This window comes from Leptodactylus fuscus, chromosome 7 (genome assembly GCF_031893055.1).
Source record: "Leptodactylus fuscus isolate aLepFus1 chromosome 7, aLepFus1.hap2, whole genome shotgun sequence".
Taxonomy (NCBI): domain Eukaryota; kingdom Metazoa; phylum Chordata; class Amphibia; order Anura; family Leptodactylidae; genus Leptodactylus; species Leptodactylus fuscus.
In genome coordinates this window covers 104,543,608-104,566,796 of record NC_134271.1, presented here as the reverse complement: position 1 = coordinate 104,566,796, position 23,189 = coordinate 104,543,608, and the positions used below count along the sequence as shown (strand labels likewise).

General features: G+C 45.6%; 2 protein-coding genes across 2 annotated transcripts in view; both read left to right on the top strand.

Moving 5' to 3' along the window:
* The first annotated feature begins 1,195 nt into the window (after positions 1-1,195).
* HSPA2 (heat shock protein family A (Hsp70) member 2) lies at positions 1,196-6,887 on the top strand. The gene is made up of 2 exons (XM_075282625.1): positions 1,196-2,661; positions 4,204-6,887. The coding sequence occupies exons 1-2, from the start codon at positions 1,234-1,236 to the stop codon at positions 4,693-4,695; spliced, it is 1,920 nt and encodes a 639-aa protein (XP_075138726.1). The 5' UTR covers positions 1,196-1,233; the 3' UTR covers positions 4,696-6,887.
* A 6,029-nt stretch (positions 6,888-12,916) lies between these two features.
* PPP1R36 (protein phosphatase 1 regulatory subunit 36) overlaps positions 12,917-23,189 on the top strand; it is a 31,987-nt gene continuing 21,714 nt past the window's right edge. Inside the window, exons 1-2 of the mRNA XM_075283423.1 lie at positions 12,917-12,925; positions 16,579-16,700. Of these exons, the coding sequence (XP_075139524.1) occupies positions 12,917-12,925; positions 16,579-16,700 (131 nt within the window). The remainder of the gene's footprint in view (positions 12,926-16,578; positions 16,701-23,189) is intronic.

Sequence of the window (23,189 nt, the reverse complement as noted above, 5' to 3'; positions counted from 1 at the left end):
CCAGTTTAATGTCCCCTCTAGTTTCTACTGGTTTATATTAGGGCACCAGGAGAGGGATTTAAGACTGTGGGACATTTGGAGGAAAACGTTATAATGTGTGTTTGGGGGGGGGGGGGGGGGGGGGGTATAATGTTAGGGTGACTGTAGGAGGATTTTACTTTGTGGGGCACATGGAAAATGATTGAGAATGGGCGGAGTCAGCAGAGAAGTGGGTGGAGCTAAATTTGCCGCAACGCACGTGGCCCTCTAGAACCGTTACAATTTCTCATGTGGCCCCATGGGAAAATTAATTGCCCACCCCTGCATTAGGGAATAAATATCCCATCAAGGGGGATCCAACTGCATGATCCTCCAATGATCATAACAATAAGGAACTGACAGTCCACAATTTAGATGAAGTCCTAGTGACTTGCTTGACTGGAGCTTTATGCTCTTCTGTGCACAGATTGCAGTCCTAGCAGTTGTACCCTCCTGTGATCTGACATGTATGGAGTGGTGGCATACATTTCTGACCTGCTGCCCCATTCAAGACTGTTCTTGTGATCAGTGGGGGTCATAGCATTGTGCCCTACCCCACAGCAAGTTAGACCCAAATCCTATGGCCCAAAGTAACTTGCTGTTACCAGAAACCCCCTAGACTACCCCTGTTATAGCGTTCTATTTATCATAGAGTCAGGGTTGCTCAGGCTACTTGGTGTCCTCAGAATCATTCGGTCACAGATTCCTTCCATAGTTTACTGAAATGCAGGAATTAACTACTGAAACCAAATAAGGATAAGCGCTGGCCCGAGGCTGCAAGGCGTCTGGCAGGAAACCCAGATGTCAAACACAACAGACCAGGCGTACGCCACGCCTTCATGTAAACATACACGTGCTGAGTCACATGACTAGCTTTTCTTTTCGCTTATTGGTTAACTTCGCTACAAGTCCCTCCTACCACAACAAAACGTGCCAACTATCTGCCGCTGCCATGGAAATCGTTCCTGACTCCCGGCCAGCATCCCTCCTCGGACCTAACGAGCATTGCGATTGGTGAGTGAAAGAGTAATATTATCCAATCAGATAGCGCGCTCTGATGCACCCGCGGGGCTAGTGCTCTTTGATTGGCTTACAGACCGGGAGTTGGCGAATAAGCGCAGAGGGCGGGAGAGTATAAAAACCATCGCAGCCCTGAGCCTTACGCAGTTGCTCGACGACCTGTCAGTGTGATAAGTTCTGAGAAGTTTTCCTAGAATGGCGTCCACCGGTCCGGCTGTGGGGATTGACTTGGGCACCACATACTCCTGTGTGGGAGTGTTCCAGCATGGCAAGGTTGAGATTATCGCTAACGACCAGGGCAACCGCACTACTCCGAGCTATGTGGCCTTCACAGACACTGAGAGGTTGATAGGCGATGCTGCCAAAAACCAAGTCGCCATGAACCCGGCTAACACTATTTTTGACGCCAAGAGATTAATCGGCCGACGATTTGACGATGCCACCGTACAATCCGATATGAAGCACTGGCCGTTTACTGTGATCAATGAATGCTCCAAACCCAAAGTGCAGGTGGAGTATAAAGGGGATACCAAGACGTTCTTCCCGGAGGAGATCTCATCTATGGTGCTAATCAAGATGAAGGAGATCGCCGAGGCTTACCTGGGGAAGAAGGTGCCCGGAGCTGTCATCACCGTGCCCGCTTACTTCAACGACTCGCAGCGACAAGCGACCAAAGACGCGGGCACCATCGCCGGCATCAACGTGCTGCGAATCATCAACGAGCCCACCGCGGCCGCCATCGCCTACGGGCTGGACAAGAAGGGCGGCGGGGAGAAGAACGTGCTCATCTTCGATCTGGGCGGCGGCACTTTCGATGTGTCGGTTCTGACCATAGACGACGGCATCTTCGAGGTGAAGTCCACAGCCGGGGACACGCATCTGGGCGGGGAGGACTTTGACAATCGCATGGTCAACCACTTCGTAGAGGAGTTCAAGCGCAAAAACAAGCGCGACATCAGCTGCAGTAAGCGGGCACTGCGGCGGCTGAGGACTGCCTGCGAGCGGGCCAAGCGCACCCTGTCCTCCAGCACCCAGGCCAGCATCGAGATCGACTCGCTCTATGAGGGCGTCGATTTCTACACATCGATCACCCGCGCCCGATTCGAGGAGCTCAATGCCGATCTGTTCCGCGGCACCCTGGAGCCGGTGGAGAAGGCGCTGCGGGATGCCAAGCTGGACAAAGCCCAGATCCAGGAGATCGTGCTGGTCGGCGGCTCCACCCGCATCCCCAAGGTGCAGAAGATGCTGCAGGACTTCTTCAATGGCAAGGAGCTCAACAAGAGCATCAACCCGGACGAGGCAGTGGCGTACGGGGCGGCGGTGCAGGCGGCCATCCTCACCGGGGACAAGTCGGAGAACGTGCAGGACCTACTGCTGCTGGACGTCACCCCGCTGTCCCTGGGCATCGAGACGGCCGGAGGAGTCATGACCGCCCTCATCAAGAGGAATACGACCATCCCCACCAAGCAGACCCAGAGCTTCACCACCTACTCCGACAACCAGCCCAGTGTTCTGGTGCAAGTCTATGAGGGCGAGAGGTCCATGACCAAGGACAACAACCTGCTGGGCAAGTTCGACCTGGTGGGCATCCCCCCTGCACCCAGAGGAGTGCCACAGATCGAGGTGATGCTTTATGGCTGCATGCTGTAGATGAAATGGTTAATGAGGGCAGTAAGGGCCACCTGGGATCATATGAAGGGTTGCAATGCAGGCTTGTCTTTGGGGAATTTACTAGATTCAACAGGGATTGCCAAAATAACAGTTCCTGAAGCTGCAGTGCCTATGCCAGACCCCACCTCACTATAAGCCAGTTGTGGCAGGGTGGTCTAATCACAATGCCCTCAAAAGGGTATGTGCCAGCTTATCTCCTGCCCAACAATGCCACTTTCTACAGGCCATACACTGGCATATTCAGGATCACATGATATGGATACTTTTTATTACATCGGGGTGTGTCTAACATGTCCTAGTTTGACTTCCATGACACCCGGGGCAAACATTCAGCTCTATTTGTAGTAAAGTGGCGTGTTGGCGCCCTTGGCATCTTAAGCATATGCCGCACCCTTCAGCTGCACCCATGCATAGCGCCATGTTTTCAGGGTTGTAGCACTTGTTAGAATAAAATGCCATCTGCCATTAGTTCAGTTTAATGTACAACGTTTAAGGTAAAAGTTTCATCGCTATGAGGTGAAGAAACACTATGCGGTTATTGCGCCAAAGCTATTATGGGGCAGGATCATTTTTTTTATTCTGTAACACCTTCCCATCCCAACCATCATTCATTTTTGTTTTTTAACTCTCTCCTTTATACAAGCTTTACGAGAATGACATGTCAGTACAATCATAGCAATAGAAGTTGATCTTATTTTTATGTTTTTTATTACCTTTACAAAAATTGAAAACTTTGAAATTCTGACACCGCTATCCTTTATTTCTATTTCCATGTATGGTCTTTTCTTGCAGGGCAAGCTATAGTTTTATTCATACTATTTTAGGCAACGTCTAACATTTTGATCACTTTTTATTCAATTTATTGGGGTGATAAAACGGCTATAAAATACAGTGATTCTGCAATTTAGATTTTTTTCCCTTTACCATATTTACCATAAGAGTTAAATATTCTCATATTTTCATAGTTTGAGAATTTTTAGATGCAGGAATACCTAATATTTACTTTTGTTTATTTTATATATAATGTAGGGAAGGGGCGGTGATCTAACGTTATAGATTAAAAAAAAAAAAAATTGGTGTATTTTTAATATTACAACCACTTGGGTTTTGAACCCTAGGGGAACTGATCACTTATACAACATACTGAAATACTAGTGTGTGTGTGTATATATATATATTACACACTATCATTGTGTAATAGAACAGTTCCAATGATGCTCTGGGTGTCTTCCCAAGAAGTGCTGGAGTTTTACTTTGTGCAGTTTCTATGTTTACTGTTGCCTTGCTGTATGATAAATGCATCCACAGTTCCCTGCCAGTTTTGTCTTTACCACTACATTCAACCCTGGGAGTAGAAAAATACATCTATGTCTGGAGTTCTTCTTTAACAGGCTAGGAGAAAAGAGTTGTATTAAATGGTTAATTTACTTGTGGTTTCAATGATTTCACCGCCCCTTTAATTTCATTGACTATTTATTTTTGCATTTATTTCAGGTGACCTTTGATATTGATGCCAATGGCATCTTGAATGTGACAGCAGCTGACAAGAGTACCGGTAAGGAAAACAAAATCACCATCACCAATGACAAAGGTCGCTTGACTAAAGAAGACATTGATCGAATGGTGAACGATGCTGAAAAGTACAAGGAGGAAGACGAACTTAACCGAGAGCGTGTATCAGCCAAGAATGGCCTTGAGTCATACACCTATCAGATTAAACAGTCAGTCGAAGATGAGAAGCTGAAGGGCAAGATAAGTGACCAAGACAAAGAGAAGATATTGTCCAAATGCAAGGAGACAATTGAGTGGCTGGAGAAGAACCAGATGGCTGAAAAAGAAGAATTTGACCACAAACAAAAAGAATTAGAAAAGTTGTGGAACCCGATCATGAGCAAAGTGTATCAGGGTGGAGCTGGTAACCCTGGTGCCACAGGGGGAGGAGGAGGAGGAGGAGCTGGGGGCCCTACTATAGAAGAAGTAGATTAGATTTACATTGAGAGTTTAGGTCACTTACAGCTATATACAGTTAACAGTATATTGCTAACTTTTTTTCCTCTAAGGGCTTAATGTTCTTACAGTTTATTTGCAGCACTTATCAATGGGAATTTAAAGAAGAACTCCCAAGGTTTTCCTTTTTTTTGCCCTCCCCTATTCTTGCAGGTTTGGTTGTGTGGATAAAAAACTTTGATTTTGCTTGCTTCATCTCCATTTGGTCTCCAGTCTGGTCCTTGCCTATGTTATATGACTGGCAAACAGAGGAGATGATTCAGATTGATTCATATGTATGAACTGGATGCGGCTTCCCCAGTCATTCCTATGAGATGCTCCTAGGAGTGAATGGTGGAACGACTTCTAGTTCACGCGGCCTAAGGACTGGAGCGCAAAATGGAGATTTATGAAGACCGGCTTTTTCAATACTGGTCTTCATAACTCCTGCAATATTGGCTCATGTTCCTAAGTTATGACAAAGCGTATTCCTCCTCATAAAGCAGATGTATACTTTACAGGGGCCGTGTGTCTGCACTGAAATCTATTCCAGGTCTCATTACTATTTGCCCCATCTACGCCCCTGTGATGAAAGTGGCAGGGGCAGCATCAAAGAGAAAAAAGTACAACTGAAAGAAAACTGGCAGGGCATACAAGGCATGATAAATGTGCCCCAATAATAAGTTGAAGCAAGTAAGGCTAAGTTCACATCTGGCCACAGATGCAGAAATCAGCAGAGAAAAGTCCTGCACAGAGGACTCTCTGTCAGTTTCATTATAAACATGGCGGACATCCAATGGACAAAATTATAGTCTATGGAACTGCCAGTGTCTGCAGGTAACCACTGTTTTAGTGGTCTGGTTTGCTGTCATTTTGAGTTCCCCAGGGATCTGAACTATGGAGAGCCGTGTACAGATGTGTTATAAGTGTTATATCCACACAGTCAGACTTACACTAACAAGAACAATGGGGAGGGGGCTTGGGAATTCTTCCTTAAAGGAAATCTCCACCTTTATGGAAGTTTCCACAGCATCAATAAAACATTACTGTTGATGATTGCAATGCCCTAGGCTTCACATTAGCGTGGATGGAACAGGTTTTTTTTTTTCACTGGTATTTCCATGTTTATTAGTAAGGCAGTCAGTACTCAGGCATGGGCACTGCTGACAACTGCCAAGAAGCAGCCAAGCTCTAAGGACATTTCTCCAAAGGTGGAGATTTCCTTTAATTCTTGTTGACCTTTCTCTTTGCTGTTGGCATTGCTAAATCCAGTTTATAGCTTTAATGCTCAGGGAATTAGGGGTGGTTTTCAATAAAAGTGCCTCAGTAATAGGATGTGTGCCTTATTGTCACATTATAATGTGGGTATACGAGTGGGCCATTACTAGTACACGTGGGAGAGATGAATATAGTGATGATTAGTACAGATTATTACAAATACCGTTGTGGTTGGCTTCTATACAGTGAATGTTACCCTATGTTTTAAAGGTTTATAGAACGTTTTTATTGTCAAGGCTTTATTCAGACAGCCATAATAGACCCATTTTAAAATCCAAAACATTGACTGTATGTGGTTAAAGTCAGTGATCAAGTTGTTTAGGTAAGTGTACAGCTTTATAAGCAACCAGAGCAGAATCTTCTGGTCACATCTAATCTGGTGGGTGACATGGTCAGCAGCACTACTGGAAGTACACTGTAAACTGCTTGGTGTCCAGTATGATGATAATGGGGACTTTTTGTCAAGTATTTAAGGGAAGACAAACAGAAATCTAAATAGTCAAGATATACTGTATTCATCTGCCCATGTATACAGTGGTATCATTGGAGTCTATATATACCTACAGATAAGGTGCAGGATCTGGGTTGTAAAGTAGGAGTCAGATGGTTCCTGATCTTATGTTTAGTTACCACAAATACCATGAGAATTGTAGTTCTGCATCTGTTACCTTAATGAAACAATTGGTTCTTGGTTTCAGAAAACTTTACAGGTTCCAAGAATATTGGAAAGTCTTACAAAACTCCTTTTCTCTTTCACCTTTTCTAATAGGTGATAGCTTTAGGATTAATCCTCTTGCAAGTGGGAAGTTCATAGCCTTGGTGTTTTGCTGGGAGCTTGCTGAAGGGTTCTGTGCACAGAATGTATTTCAATATTCATATGTTCAATCTTTTCATCCTATGAGTAATAAAATATTTTTTCAGCAGAGATGAGTCGATGAGCTTTTATGGAAATTACATTTGCTCCCAGGTGGAGTCAAAGAGGTTTTTTTTCTTTTTTTTTTTTTTAAAGTAACATTTGCTGCCAGGGGAGAGTTGGGTGGCCCCACACGTATTAGGTTGTGGCCAATCCCACTGACATTTTCATATATAGCCGAGTTTTGTCTAATGTGTATGAGCATCACTAGGATTGTGGCATGTACCAAATACTTTATTGATCCCAGGGAGGGAGATTGTATTACCATTATGGCAGTCTGGGATCCCAGTATAAATATAGGGATTACTGCTGCAGCTAGGTTGGTGGTCAGTGATTTTTAATCACTTACTTGTGCACAATTTTAGAAGGGTGCCTGAATTATATTTTAACTTTGCCCAACAATAAAGTTTATTGGTTTTAATATATCTCTTTGGTGGGTTTGGGACTTTCCACTGCTAGTTTTTTCTTCCATTATGGTAGCTGAGACACAGAATGTGACAGGTGCAGCTGGGCAAATGCATAATATAGCACAAGTAAGGGAGGAAAGTGTGGTGGTGAGGGGGGAGTAGGCATATACAACAGTACAATGAGGACCCCACCACAATGGGGGATAAGGATATTGCAGCAAACTAGGGTGAAACAAGGTAGGTATGGCAGTCCATCTCAAGCACAGCAAATGACTTAAAGGGATTGTACCATTTAAACATGTTGACACGTCTGAGTAGCCTTAAGAATGGCTATTCATCTCCTACCTTTATAAGTCGTCTCCGGCCCGCCATTCGGTGAAAAATCCGTTTTTTGTAGGTATGCAGTTGAGTTCTCTTGCAGCACTGGTGGCGGGCCTCAGTGCTCAAACAGCACTGGGGGCGTCCCCAATACTGCGAGAGAACTCTCTCCAGCGATGCCTACATCTTCTTCAGCAACCGCCGCATCTTCTTCTTCTGGCTGGGGTCAGACTTGTGCACCTGCGCAGTCGGCTCTGCCATCGGGACGCAGGGGCAGAGCCGAGTGCACAGGCTGGCCAGAGCGTACTGCGCACGTAAGCAGCCTCCACAAAATGGCGGTCGGCTATTCTGACGTGTCAACTAGAAAAACAAGTGTTTAAATGGTAAAATCCCTTTAAGAGGATGGAGAAAGTGCAGTCAATACAACAGTACATCCAGAGATCACAACTTACTTGGAGGGGGTATAGAAAAAGTGGGATGAAGCAAGGTTAAGGTATGTCTATTCAGGGCAATACACACAGCAGTAACAATGTGGGGAGGGGGGTTATAGGGAGTAAGCACAATACAATCAAACTGTACAGTGAGGGAAATAACACAGGGTTGGGTAAAGCCAATGTAGGGTGACGCAAGATAGAGGTATGTCAGTTCAGGAGTGTAAGCCTGGAGTGGCACTTGGACATCGTTGTGGAGAAGAGGTCTGTTAGGCCGAAGCCTGAAGGGCGCTTCATCCCTGCCCATTAGACCTTGTGATTGAAGATCTAGTAAGCCGAGGCAGGCCTGCACTGTGCTATGGGACAAGAGGCTGCTGTCTATGTTTGGAAGAAACCATTAGCTGGCCTCTAAATAGTGAGCTGAAACAATACATAGTCATCAGAGTGGTGGGGATCAGGTAGGTCTCGGCATGCCTTCACTGTCTGCGCGGGAGATCTGAGGGAGGGGGGGCTGGATTGGTGATATTGCTGGCATCAGTGGAGGTCCAGGTGCCAGTCTCATATTAGTCAGCCACAAGATTCAGGGCACAGGATTTGCAGCCTTTCTGGGGTGAGGTAGGCCTGGGCTTGAGGTGATCAAGGGATGAGGCTACAAGGAAAACGGGTTGTGTTCCCAGGGGAGGGAATGAGTAGGGGTCACATACCAGAGCAGCATGCATCCATTACTGCACACCAGAAATTTGTAATAAGTAATTAAAAAGATTGTCATCTAATTAACCTTTGAGAAAATACAAGAAAGGAATTTGCAATAAAAATATAAGCCTATACTGCAGAGCGCATAGATGGAGTATATATAATATTTAAAGAATATATAGTGGTAGAGATAGAAACACTGATCTCCTGTCTGTGGTTCCCACACCATGTTCAATGCCATGCATAAGATTCTAGAGGCTAATTAAGATTAGAGATGAGTGAGTAGTATTCGATGGAATACCTCCCCTCCATAGTTATTTGTGTACTCTGTTTAATACCACGTGGTAAACGCAGTAAAAATTCAATTCCCCTCCCATCTTCCCTGGCGCTTTTTTACCTTTACCTATGCAGGGGAGGTATTCGATCAAATACTACTCGCTCATCTCTAATTAAGATATGAGGCTGATCAGTCCAATGTTTGATGGGAGATGAATATGCGACGTTCACAAAACAGCACATTGAAGAGTCTGTCACACTTTTGTTCCAAGATTTTAGATTCTAACCAATTAAACATTGCATAAATGACTATTTTCTTCTAGAAACAACACCAGTCTACAGGCCGTGTGTGGTATTGCAGTGTAACGTCCTTGACTTAAATGGAGCAAAGTTGCAATGCCACACACCCTGTGACACTCGCTTCATTCATTGCCATGCGACTGCCTGGACTGTAATCTCCAGCAGCAGCTTCAGCCCACAAAGAAATGAATAGAGCACCAGTTCTGTAAGTGCACTGGTTTTAGGAGGAATTTCAGACTCCCATTCTCCTCATTGCTGTGGAATCTGGTGGTCGCACACCCAGCAATTGGACAGTGTGGATAGGGGATAAACAACCTTAAGGGCATAACCCCTTTAAGTGTTAAAAGTTTCTAAGAAGATCTTTAAGTACATACTTCAGGTTTGACTACCTGAAATCCCTTTATTTTGCTCTGCTCTCTCTGAAGACAGGCCTACTACTGAGGAAAGGCACACCACTGAGGACAGACATACTGCTTAGGACAGACATACTACTGAGGAAAGGCACACTACTGAGGACAGACATACTGCTTAGGACAGACATACTACTGAGGACAGACATACTACTGAGGACAGACATACTGCTTAGGACAGACATACTACTGAGGACAGACATAATGCTTAGGACAGACATACTACTGAGGAAAGGCACACCACTGAGGACAGACATACTAATGAGGAAAGGCACACTACTGAGGACAGACATACTGCTTAGGACAGACATACTACTGAGGAAAGGCACACTACTGAGAACAGACATAATGCTTAGGACAGACATACTACTGAGGACAGACATACTGCTTAGGACAGACCTGCTACTGAGGAAAGGCACACTACTGAGGACAGACATAATGCTTAGGACAGACCTATTGCTGAGGACAGACATAATGCTTAGGACAGACATACTACTGAGGACGGACATACTGCTTAGGACAGACATACTACTGAGGACAGACATACTGCTTAGGACAGACCTGCTACTGAGGAAAGGCACACTACTGAGGACAGACATAATGCTTAGGACAGACCTATTGCTGAGGACAGACATAATGCTTAGGACAGACATACTACTGAGGACAGACATAATGCTTAGGACAGACATACTACTGAGGACAGACATACTGCTTAGGACAGACCTACTACTGAGGAAAGGCACACTACTGAGGACAGACATACTACTGAGGACAGACATACTGCTTAGGACAGACATACTACTGAGGACAGACATAATGCTTAGGACAGACATACTGCTGAGGAAAGGCACACTACTGAGGACAGACATACTTCTTAGGACAGACATACTACTGAGGAAAGGCACACCACTGAGGACAGACATACTGCTTAGGACAGACATACTAATTTCAGCAGCCTGTCACGTATGACAAATGACAAACATTTTTTATGCGTTTTTCTCACACATGGGACTCAAAGAGCATGGAGGGCTACTCACCCCCCAACAACCACAAGGGTCAGTTGTTTTTACAAGAAGCCAATTTTACCTATCAGTATATTTTTGTCATGTGAGAGGAAGGCGACAGTGCTAACCACTGAATCATTGTGCAGTTTACAAATTTTTCCTTGCAAAATGTGCTAAGCCTTGTGCTATGAGGCAGGAGTCCGATGTATTCATCTGCTGCAAGCTCCAAATGCTGAGCCTACAATGGACTCCTGCCTCACAGATCAGGCAATGTGATGCAAGGAATTACCTGTGAATTCTAACATATACCGTACATATTCACACATAGGATGTCTCTGAAATCAGTATATCTGTTAAAGGGAGTCAGTCACCAGAACAGTTCCTATTGAACTATAATCATAGTCAGATAGCTTGGGTTCATGTTGATAAAGCATTTTTTTCTGCCTCCCCATTGGTGCTTCTGTTCTTGAAATATTAGCTTTCTGCTTAGTATGCTAAATGAGCGGTGCAACAAGGGCATCACCATTGCTCTCACTGCTGTAAAGAGCTACCTTCGTGTTATGACTGACGGTGTCAGGCAGTATTTATATCAGTGATAGCAGGGAGGAATGGAGGGACTGGGCACTGAAAGGCATATCTGTTTGGTTTCATGAGAACAATGGTGATGTCCTCATTGTACCAGATAGCTCATTAGGCACTGATCTCAGAGCCACTGATCACAAAACTGAAAAAAAAAAAACATTTTATTCACATGAACTCGGGCTATCTGACTGTGCTAATAGCTCTATAGGGGCTATTCTAGTGACGGACCTTATAAAGGATCTTACATGTCCTCTAACATTGTGGGTGTTATATACCATCAGCTTTTCTGGTATGTGCCCTAGTAGTAGAGATATCAGTGCCATTAGTTTCAGCATCATTACCACTATACAATCAGAGTGTCCGGCTTCACAGGCCAGCCCATGGTACACTTTCTATAGACTTATACTGTGATATAGGGGCATTCCTCACCACCCAGTGATGACGCTAAACTGTGAGGCCGACCCCTCTGACAAGGTATGATATCGCTGAATTCAGTGCAACATTATACTATTATTCTAACACTGCCATTGTTAGAGGACATGAAAGGTTCTTTTCAAAGAGGACCTTTCACCATCTCTAACAAGTCCAGCTCTTTACATCAATGAAAAGCTGATTTGGGCACAGTTGGAATTTTTTCTCTAGCCCCCATCATTCCCAAGTAATCATTGCTGTTATCTTTGGTGTCTAATATACTATTTAGGTGCTATAGTGTCAGGAGGGCGGTGTCAGGCAGGAGCAGACAAGGGGTGTGATTCTGACCTCTGACACTGGCTGCCTCTGATTGGAGCTCTGAATCACACCCCCTGCTTGACACTGCCCTTCTGACATTACAGAGCTTAAATAGCATATCAGGCACCAAACTCACTGTGTTTTCTGCTCATGATAGATGCTAGAGACAAAATTCCAACTGTGCTGGAAACAGTGGAGCAGCAACTATTAACAGATGCTAACAACTGGAATTGGTGGAGGTGGTGAAAGGTGTTTGTTATGTAATGAGTGAAGGGGGTGATCAGAATTTTCAACCCCCCCAAAAAACAGTATGTACATGCCCCAGAGTTTCATGGAAAATTTTCGTTTTGCACACATGATAATATCACAGAGCATTCGGCTTTGTGTTATATGTCCTTGATAAATAAAGGTCAGGAATATTCTTTGCATGGCAATATGCCATTTCCCGTAATCATAATCGTATAATGGGAATTAGCTGGCATCAATCCTTCAGGTTCTAAATAAACTACAGGGCGTGGGGCCTGGCCACTAATGTACAGTAATGAGATGAAAGGGCCATCATGTGGAAACTTGCCATTAACACAGTCTGAACACTGGTTTATGACTTGTATTACTGGGACATTTTGTTCTTTAGTACTTTTTTTTTCTATTTCCCTGTTTGTTTCCTAAACCACACCAGACTTGAGCCATGTTCCAGTGAGAGCGGTATCTGATCATGTATCCCTGCCTCTGGCTGTCACATAACTGCTGTAGCCAAGTCTGTGAATGTGCTCAAGTCCTGTCGTCCTGCCCACTCCATTTGTCACAATAGACTAGTTACCTAGCGACATACTGGTGCAGATAAACACTGAGCTTAGTACAGGCTGCTCTGATGACAACCATGGAGCCGGTGAGTAAACTAACCCGCAGCCGCCTCTGATACCTGGACACACAGGGCACACAGGGCACCCACATTTACACTCACCGGCCACTTTATTAGGTACACCTGTCCAACTGCTCGTTAACACTTAATTTCTAATCAGCCAATCACATGGCGGCAACTCAGTGCATTTAGGCATGTAGACATGGTCAAGACAATCTCCTGCAGTTCAAACCGAGCATCAGTATGGGGAAGAAAGGTGATTTGAGTGCCTTTGAACGTGGCATGGTTGTTGGTGCCAGAAGGGCTGGTCTGAGTATTTCAGAAACTGCTGATCTACTGGGATTTTCACGCACAACCATCTCTAGGGTTTACAGAGAATGGTCCGAAAAAGAAAAAACATGCAGTGAGCGGCAATTCTGTGGGCGGAAATGCGTTGTTGATGCCAGAGGTCAGAGGAGAATGGCCAGACTGGTTCGAGCTGATAGAAAGGCAACAGTGACTCAAATAGCCACCCGTTACAACCAAGGTAGCCAGAAGAGCATCTCTGAACGCACAGTACGTCGAACTTTGAGGCAGATGGGCTACAGCAGCAGAAGACCACACCGGGTGCCACTCCTTTCAGCTAAGAGCAGGAAACTGAGGCTACAATTTGCACAAGCTCATCGAAATTGGACAATTGAAGATTGGAAAAACGTTGCCTGGTCTGATGAGTCTCGATTTCTGCTGCGACATTCGGATGGTAGGCTCAGAATTTGGCGTCAACAACATGAAAGCATGGATCCATCCTGCCTTGTATCAACGGTTCAGGCTGGTGGTGGTGGTGTCATGGTGTGGGGAATATTTTCTTGGCACTCTTTGGGCCCCTTGGTACCAATTAAGCATCGTTGCAACGCCAAAGCCTACCTGAGTATTGTTGCTGACCATGTCCATCCCTTTATGACCACAATGTACCCAACATCTGATGGCTACTTTCAGCAGGATAATGCGCCATGTCATAAAGCTGGAATCATCTCATACTGGTTTCTTGAACATGACAATGAGTTCACTGTACTCCAATGGCCTCCACAGTCACCAGATCTCAATCCAATAGAGCATCTTTGGGATGTGGTGGAACGGGAGATTTGCATCATGGATGTGCAGCCGACAAATCTGCGGCAACTGTGTGATGCCATCATGTCAATATGGACCAAAATCTCTGAGGAATGCTTCCAGCACCTTGTTGAATCTATGCCATGAAAAATTGAGGCAGTTCTGAAGGCAAAAGGGGGTCCAACCCGTTACTAGCATGGTGTACCTAATAAAGTGGCCGGTGAGTGTATATTGTGCTACATATTCTGTACATATTGCAGATTTTGACAATAAAATATATGAATATGTTATTAAATGTCCTGCTATTGTTGTTAATGCAAATAATTATATTTATAAATGAAATACATATATTGTTTGTCAGAGTTTATGTATTATACAATTGGCATTAATATAAAGTGCAGATTAATCTCCACATAATAATAATCCTGTATACAAGTATATTGAATTAGTTACATCCACCTATTAGTAATTATTGATACTATTTATGATTAATATAAAATATTGATCGATTCTCATCCTGAGGACACAACGAGAACCCAATAAATGTATTGTCATTATAAAGCTGACCATATACTAGAGATTTCAACCGACTAAAGCACTAAATCTCTGACAATTCTTAGATCTGTTTCTGTCAGCCTTACATGAGACAATGCCCTGAGCAGTACTTCTGGTTTTTTTTTGCCCCCTATATGTTGTTTATGGTCATACACTGTGCATATAACCACATCATACAATGCCAAATAATTAGCTTCATTCAACATGGTGTCCAAATAAATGGCAAGCCTTGTCAAACAAGACTTATATACAGTTACCTTCTAAATATCAATGCTATACTGTGCCACCACCATCATATACTGCAAAATGAGCACAGCACATAAATTTCACACACTATAAAAATACCACCATACAGTGTTTAAAGGAGTTTTCCCATCTCAGTGTCTCAGCAGTCTGCCTGGAGTGTCTGTTTCTCACTTCCTGTATTTTTCTCCTCCTCCTTCTTGCTGAATGGGACACAGAACACTTATATTGATCAGATAATATGCAGATGCTTGTACAGAATGGTCTCAGTGTTATATGTGTGTTTACATAGGGAGATAACAGAACAGGATTTTTCAGCAAAGTGCAGTTAGCTGAATGATTGTCCTGACAGCAAGAGCAGTGAGTGAGTGATGTCACTTGTCCTATAGATCCGTGGTTATAGCAACACTGTGTAAACAATGAAAGGAATAAGGTCACATAGCAGGAGAACAAAGAAGAATTTCTAAAGCAATATATTTAGGAAAAGTCTTCAATTTACATAAGCTACCAGTATAGATAGGATCCTTGAGATGGGACAACCCCTTTAAATGATACTGACAAACAGTGTCCAATTTAAGGTCCATTCACATCACATAGGTTTACACTAGCGCAGGCTCTCCATCCTTCAGGTCTGTCAGGGGAACCCGAACAATGGAGAGGTGGACCGCTAAAACAGCAGTTACCTTCAGAAACTAATGGACCCCATTGACTAAAATGGGGTCCATCTGATGTCCCTTGTTTTGAAAGTTAAAGAGTCAGAGAAAAAAGTCCTTCATGCAAGACTTTATCCCTGCCGATTTTCAGTGGATTCTGTGATGGAGTCTTCAATGGTTATTCTGATGCAGATGTGAACCTAGCCTTAGCAGATCCATTTGAACAAAAAAAGAGGATGCAAACAGATGGTTATCCATTTACCTAGGGATCAGTGTATCCATTTCTATAGTGCACCATACTTTTGTGTCTGTTACAAAAAAAACGGACAGAATAGGATTTATTTTTTTTTAACACTGATCTTTATGCAGATCAATAGTCCTTCCATTTGCATCCATTTTTTGCATCTGTTAAAGAGAACCTTTCATGAGTTGAGGCATATACGGTTTTATATACCGCTGGAAAGCCGACAGTGCACTGAATTCAGCGCACTGTCGGCTTTCACAATCAGTGCCTCATGTGAAGAGCTATCGGTACCAGTACTGTAGCTCTTCAACGTCAGAATGGCGTTCCTGACAGTCAATCAGGAACGCCTTTCCTCACAGCAGCGCCTATAGCGCTGTACTGAGAGCGGGGAGGAACGCCTCCCCAGTAATCGTCTATGGATGAGCACTATCAGTAGGGGAGGGGGCGTTCCTCACCACTCTCGTAGTACAGCACTATAGGCACTGCTGTTAAGAAGGACGTTCCTAACTGTCTGTCAGAAACACCCTTCTGAATGTGAAGAGGTACGGTACCGGCACCGATAGCTCTTCACTTGGGGCACACATTGTGAAAGCCGACAGTGTGCTGAATTCAGCGCACCGTCGGCTTTCCAGCGGTATATAAAATTGCCTGTGCCCTAACTCATGAAAGGTCCTCTTTAAATGGATGTACTAAACAGATAGAAAAATACATATAATAATCTAATGACATTGCAGTAAAAGACTACTTTACAACTACTGTTAAACATTGTGATCACAGGCTTTGGTGACCAAGCCATCTGTGGTACTCTCTGCAACTGCACAGGTTGCACAAAACCTAGGTTGTCATTGTATAGTGTAGCTTATTTTGGCATAACCTACTCCAACTGGAAGCTATAGTGTATATCCAGCGAGGACCTCATTTTATATTTATATATCATTTCATTTCACTTACAGATTACAAAAGCACCTCCTGGAAAATGGTACTGGAAAGAGGATACAAAAACACTAGAATTTACAAGGTAAAAACTTTTTTTTGTTAATCATTCCTTACAAGTTTATTGCTTTTGGTCAAAATGTTCACATTTTGGATAGCCCTATTTAGTACTGTATACAAAGCAAACCCTGCTTCTTTACAAGATAAGATATGCTGGGGAGTGGCTGTCTTGAGTTGAATGCTACTAAAGCTGTAGTATTGACTCATTTGGCTGACATGTATATTCCTTCGACTCCCCCATACATGTACATGATGGATTTGGCTGAATGTGGCATATTTCCCATGGAATAAAAGGACTGAGCATGTTGAAACTGAACTGTCCGTTTCTCATCTTCCCCCGACATTTACCATCAGGGGAGAGTCAGGAGCCCTCCAAACATATTAGATGGTCCTGCTGAAATTGTTGGGTTTCGCCAACATTGACCTAATGTGTATGTCCAACTTAAAGAGGACCTTTCATGGATTTGGGCACAGGCAGTTTTATATACCGCTGGGAAGCAGAAAGTGCGCTGAATTCAGCGCACTGTCGGCTTTTACGATCTGTGCCCCAGGTGAAGAAATATCGGTTCTGGTACTGTAGCTCTTCACAATCAGAAGGGTGTTCCTGACAGCAGTCTGTCAGGAACTTCCTTCTCCACAGCAGCGCCTATAGCGCTGTACTGTGAGAGCAGTGAGGAACGCCCCCTCCCCTCCTGATAATACTCGTCTATGGACGAGCACTGTGAGCAGAGGGAGGGGGCGTTCCTCCCCGCTCACACAGTACAGTGCGATAGGCGCTGCTGCAAAGAAGGATGTTCCTGACAGACTGTCAGGAATGCCCTTCTGAATGTGAAGATCTACAGTACTGGTACCGATAGCTCTTCACCCGAGGCACAGATCGTGAAAGCCGACAGTGCGCTGAATTCAGCACACTGTCGGCTTTCCAGCGGTATATGAAACTGCCTTTGCCCAAACCCATGAAAGTTCCTCTTTTAGGCTCTGTTCACACCAGTATTGGAATGCAAGTGTCTCTTCTTACCATACATTTAGCCAGTCCATCAGGATACTGTTGCCTCAACTGCTCTGAAAAGTACAGTCAACCATGCTGGTTGGCAGGGGCGGATCCAGGGCCAGGCGAGCCGGGCAACCGCCCGGGGCCCCGTGCTTAGCGGGGCCCCGCGGCGCGGCCGGGACCTAACAAAATGGTCCTGGTCGGCATGTCCCGACTCCAACTGAGCTCAGCGTTAAAGCAGGAGCTAACAGCTCCTGCTTTAAACGCCTATGTATTTTAGCTCGTCGGCGGTAGGATGCCGATGAGCTGAATGCATAGGCGTTTAAAGCCGGAGCTGTCACAGCTCAGCTCCGGCTTTAACGCTGAGCTCCGGCATTTGTAGCCGCGATGTGATGACGTCATCACATCGCGGCTACAATATGTGTATGAGGGAGAGAGCTGCGAGGGAACGAGGAATGGTGAGTGTGTGTGTGTCTGTGTGTGTGTGTGTATGAGAGAAAACTTGAGAACGGCATGACACTGGGGCAGATGGAGGGGGGAAGAACAGCATGACACTAGGGCAGATGAAGGGGGGAGAATGGCATGGCACTGGGGCAGATGAAGGGGGGAAGAACAGCATGACACTGGGGCAGATGGAGGGGGGAGAATGGCATGACACTGGGGCAGATGGAGGGGGGAGAATGGCATGACACTGGGGCAGATGGAGGGGGGAGAATGGCATGGCACTGGGGCAGATGAAGGGGGGAAGAACAGCATGACACTGGGGCAGATGGAGGGGCGAGAATGGCATGACACTGGGGCAGATGGAGGGGGGAGAATGGCATGACACTAGGGCAGATGGAGGGGGGAGAATGGCATGGCACTGGGGCAGATGAAGGGGGGAAGAACAGCATGACACTGGGGCAGATGGAGGGGGGAGAATGGCATGACACTGGGGCAGATGGAGGGGGGAGAATGGCATGACACTGGGGCAGATAGAGGGGGAGAGAACAGCATGACACTGGGGCAGATGGAGGGGGGAGAATGGCATGACACTGGGGCAGATGAAGGGGGAACGGCATCACACTGGGGCAGATGAAGGGGGGAAGAACAGCATGACACTGGGGCAGATGGAGGGGGGAGAATGGCATGACACTGGGGCAGATGAAGGGGGGAAGAACAGCATGACACTGGAGCAGATGGAGGGGGGAGAATGCCATGACACTGGGGCAGATGGAGGGGGGAGAATGGCATGACACTGGGGCAGATGGAGGGGGGAGAATGGCATGACACTGGGGCAGATAGAGGGGGAGAGAACAGCATGACACTGGGGCAGATGGAGGGGGGAGAATGGCATGACACTGGGGCAGATGGAGGGGGGAGAACAGCATGACACTGGGGCAGATGGAGGGGGGGAGAACAGCATGACACTGGGGCAGATGGAGGAGGAGAACGGCATGACACTAGGGCAGATGAAGGGGGGGAATGGCATGACATTGGGGCAGATGAAGGGGGGAGAACGGCATGACACTGGGGCAGATGAAGGGGGGAGAACGGCATGACACTGGGGCAGAGACGGGGGGGAAATGAAACTGTGGGCAGATAAAGGGGGAGAATGGCATGAAACTGGGGACATAGATAGAGGGGGGGGACATGAAACTAGGGGTAGATGAAGGGTGTATATGAAAATGGGGGGGATATAATTTACGGGTGACTGTAGGAGGATTATACTGTGTGGAATCACATGAAAATTGAATGAGAATGGGTGGAGTCAACATAAAAGTGGGCAGGGTCTAATTTGCTGTTGGGAAACAGTTGGGAAGTACAGGTTAGAAGTGCGAGACCCCCAGTAAGTAGGGCCCCGCCAAAGTCAATTGCCCAGGGCCCCGCAAACCCTGGATCCGCCACTGCTGGTTGGACTACAACGTCCAGTGTCTTCCGTGCAGGACCTCCATCAGAAATATCAAGGTCCTTCTTCTTAAAGCAGAAATGTCAGATGACGTCAGATGGTTGGGATCCCCTATATACTGTCATGATGCCAGTATAAAGATGGGATTTAGGTTACCAAATGTGCAGAAATTACAACTGCCCATCCCTGAAGAAAATTAAGTTATATCTCACTAGCATTTGAGCCCAGGAGCCTACTTCAGCACATGGGCGTATAGTGCCTTATGAAACCCAGGTCAGTACACCTCTCTCAGGCATGTGCCTGAGTTATACTGATCTTGACTTTACCAAGCACAATACGCCTGCACCATTAAGCTAAAATGAATTCCCAGACTCACACTTTTTATACACATTGCAGAGTGGAATGGCTTTTATTTAACCAGATTTGGGAATTTAAACCCCAGTTGCATTACACTATACTGCCAATTTAATGGCTCCAAACAGGCTAATAGGTTTTCATTAAGCACAATGAGCCACTTATTTTGAAATTAGGAATATATTGTTAGTCAATAGGGTAGGGGGAAGAAAAAAAGCTGATTTGGGCCTTTGCATTTATGCTTAAAATTATTTTTTTGTAGGCCAGGTGGCATTTCTAATATTGATGACCTATTTTCAGAATAAGTCATCAGGCAGCGTCTGGCACTGCAACCTATAGAATGGACGGAGTTGGTAGCAGACGGCTCTGTCCACTGCATAGCAGTGGTGCCAGAGTACTGCAGCTCTGTCCCTATTCACTTGAACTGAGCATACTGCTTCTAGCTCTGTACACTGTATAGAGCCGGCATCTGGTGGCCGCCTGGAACAGGTGATCTGTGCAGGGTTCAGTTGTTGGACTGCCACCAATATGATAATGATAACCTTGATCATCATTAAAAATACCCACTAGGCCGACACACCACTTAAAGGGAAATGTAATGTAAAACTAATATACAGTTTATAATCACAAAGTCTCATGGGGTGTAGTCATATGAAAGACAGCGGTAGCAGCTGCAGCTAGACCCGAGTATCAGAGAGTGTCCAAAGGTGTCACTATACCATAAGAAGACAAGATAACATGATAGTTAAGAGACTGTATTTTAAGATTTTGCATTAAAATCGCATTGGATCAGTCCCTTTCCTCCCGCCTAGTTACATCCCCCTCAATATCTGTCCTCCGTCGCTTGGTAGCAGCTAGGTCAGATCTCCAAGATCTAGCCACTCAAAATGTTCAACGTCTCCTCCTTTTTACATGCCAGATGTATTATGAAAGGGGCAAGAAAGCACACACCCTTTTGGCCAAGACCCTATGCGATCACCAGGTTTCCTCTGTTCCTCATGCGATTCGCCACCCCCATGGTACCCGACACCACCACCATGATTCTATTGCCTCCCTGTTCAGGGACTACTACTCTAAACTATACAATCTCCACCCTTGCTCGGGGCCTGACCCTGCATCTCGGGACGCTGCCCTTTGTGAATACCCTGACGCATGTCCCCTCCCCAAACTCCCACCTTCTGCAGCGGTTTCCCTGACTGCCCCTATCACTGAAGATGAGCTGTCTGATACCCTTAAAAGCTTACCGAATGGCAAGGCCCCAGGCCCCAACGCTTTTACATATCTGTATTATAAAATGTTTAGTTCTGACCTCCTCCCTTACTTTTGTCACCTTTTTAATTTCTTTCTGGATGGTGCCCCTATTCCCCAGCCTATGCTCCACTCTCATATCACCCTCGTACCTAAGCCTAATAAAGATAATGAAGATTGCTCTAACTATCGTCCGATTGCCGTTCTTAACACTGACCTGAAACTTTTTACGAAAATTCTAGCTAACTGACTTAATGCTTGGCTTCCCTCTCTAGTTCAGAAGGACCAAGTGGGTTTCGTCCCCTGCCGTCAGGAGGGAGACAACACTAGAAGGGCTGTGGATTTGATAGATGTGGCCAATCATTCTGCTATTCCCACCCTCCTCCTAGGGTTGGATGCAGAAAAAGGCTTTTGACCGCTTGGACTGGTCGTTCATGACTGCCGCCCTCAGGAGGTTTGGGCTTTCGGGGGCGTTCCTCACGGCAGTTGGGGCTCTTTATTCTGCCCCTCTGCTCTGGTGAAGCTCCCTAACTCAGTCTCCCCTTCTTTTTCCATCCGCAATGGGACTCGTCAGGGGTGCCCCTTTGTCCCCACTAATATTTGCATTATGTATTGAGCCTCTAGCCTCTCGGATTTGCTCTAATCCTGATATAACTGGAGTTATGGTTAAAGACAGGGACTTTAAAATTAGTCTGTTTGTGGATGACGTCCTCTTAACTCTTACAAATCCCCACATGTCCCTTCCCGTCCTTCTCCGTGAATTGGAATCCTATGGTATACTTTCAGTGTATAAGGTTAACCCCACTAAAACAGAAGCCCTCCCTATCAATATCCCTGATGTGGCCTTGAATTTACTTAAATCTAATTTTGATTTCCAATGGCGTACTCACTCTCTTCGCTATTTGGGTATTCACCTTTCGCCCTCCTATTCTTCCCTCTACTCGGCTAACTACCCCTGTTTGTTTAGCGACCTACGAACCCTGCTCGATAAATGGCGCTCGCTCCCTATTTCCCTCATCGGCCGCATCACGGCGGTTAAAATGACGCTCCTTCCTAAACTCCTCTACTTTTTTGCAACTCTTCCTATCCCCGTCCTTCATTCGGAATTACGTGCTCTCTAGAAATCCATTTTCCAGTTTATCTGAAATGGCAAATGCCATCGTATCCCCCGCTTGGTGATGCTGTCCGGCAAGGGGGAGGGGGGGCTGGCGGTTCCACATATCCTGCACTATTATTGGGCTACTCATTTGAGTTGTATCCCTTTTTGGGCTGTTCCCCAAGCCTACACGAAATGGGTTGAGATTGAGAAGCTTTGGCTAGGTCCAGCTCACCATAACGCCTTTCTGTGGTCCCGCTCCCCTCCTTCCTTTAGCTCCCCTCCTTGGTCCCATCCATTTTACTTGTGCAATTTGGCTAACTTGCTCCAAGCTTTTTCGCTTAGCCTCTCCTTGCTCATCTAAGGTCTCTTTTCTATTCAATCCACTTCTCCCTACTGGGTTTACAGCGGCGATGGTGCGGCCTTGGAGCCGTCTGGGGCTTTTCCGGATTGCCGACTTGGTTGACCCGTTGACTTCGGAACTTAGGCCCTTTGACTATTTTACTTCTGAACTACACTTACCCCCCTCAGAGTGGTTTCATTACCATTAGATTGCCCACTTTATGGTTTCCCAATTTGGTTCTCTTAAAGTCTCCTCTCCTTCCGTCTTTGAAAGACTGTGTTGTGCAGGGACCTCCACGGTTGGATTGATATCTACCATTTACAGGCTTATCTCCTCTCCCGAGGGGCAACCCCCAATCTCTCATAGGTATATGTCCAAATGGTCTGAAGCATTGGGAAGGCAGATCTCGCCCGGCCAGTAGCAGGTTTTTTGGTCCCGCGCAGCTAAATCTTCCACCAGGATAAATTACTTATGCACTGGTATCATACCTCTGCGCTACTTCACTCTCTCAACCCTAGCATACCCTTCCAGTGCTGGCGCTGTCAAGTTAAGATTGGCTTACTCATATTTTTTGGACTGTCCCCTCATTTTCCC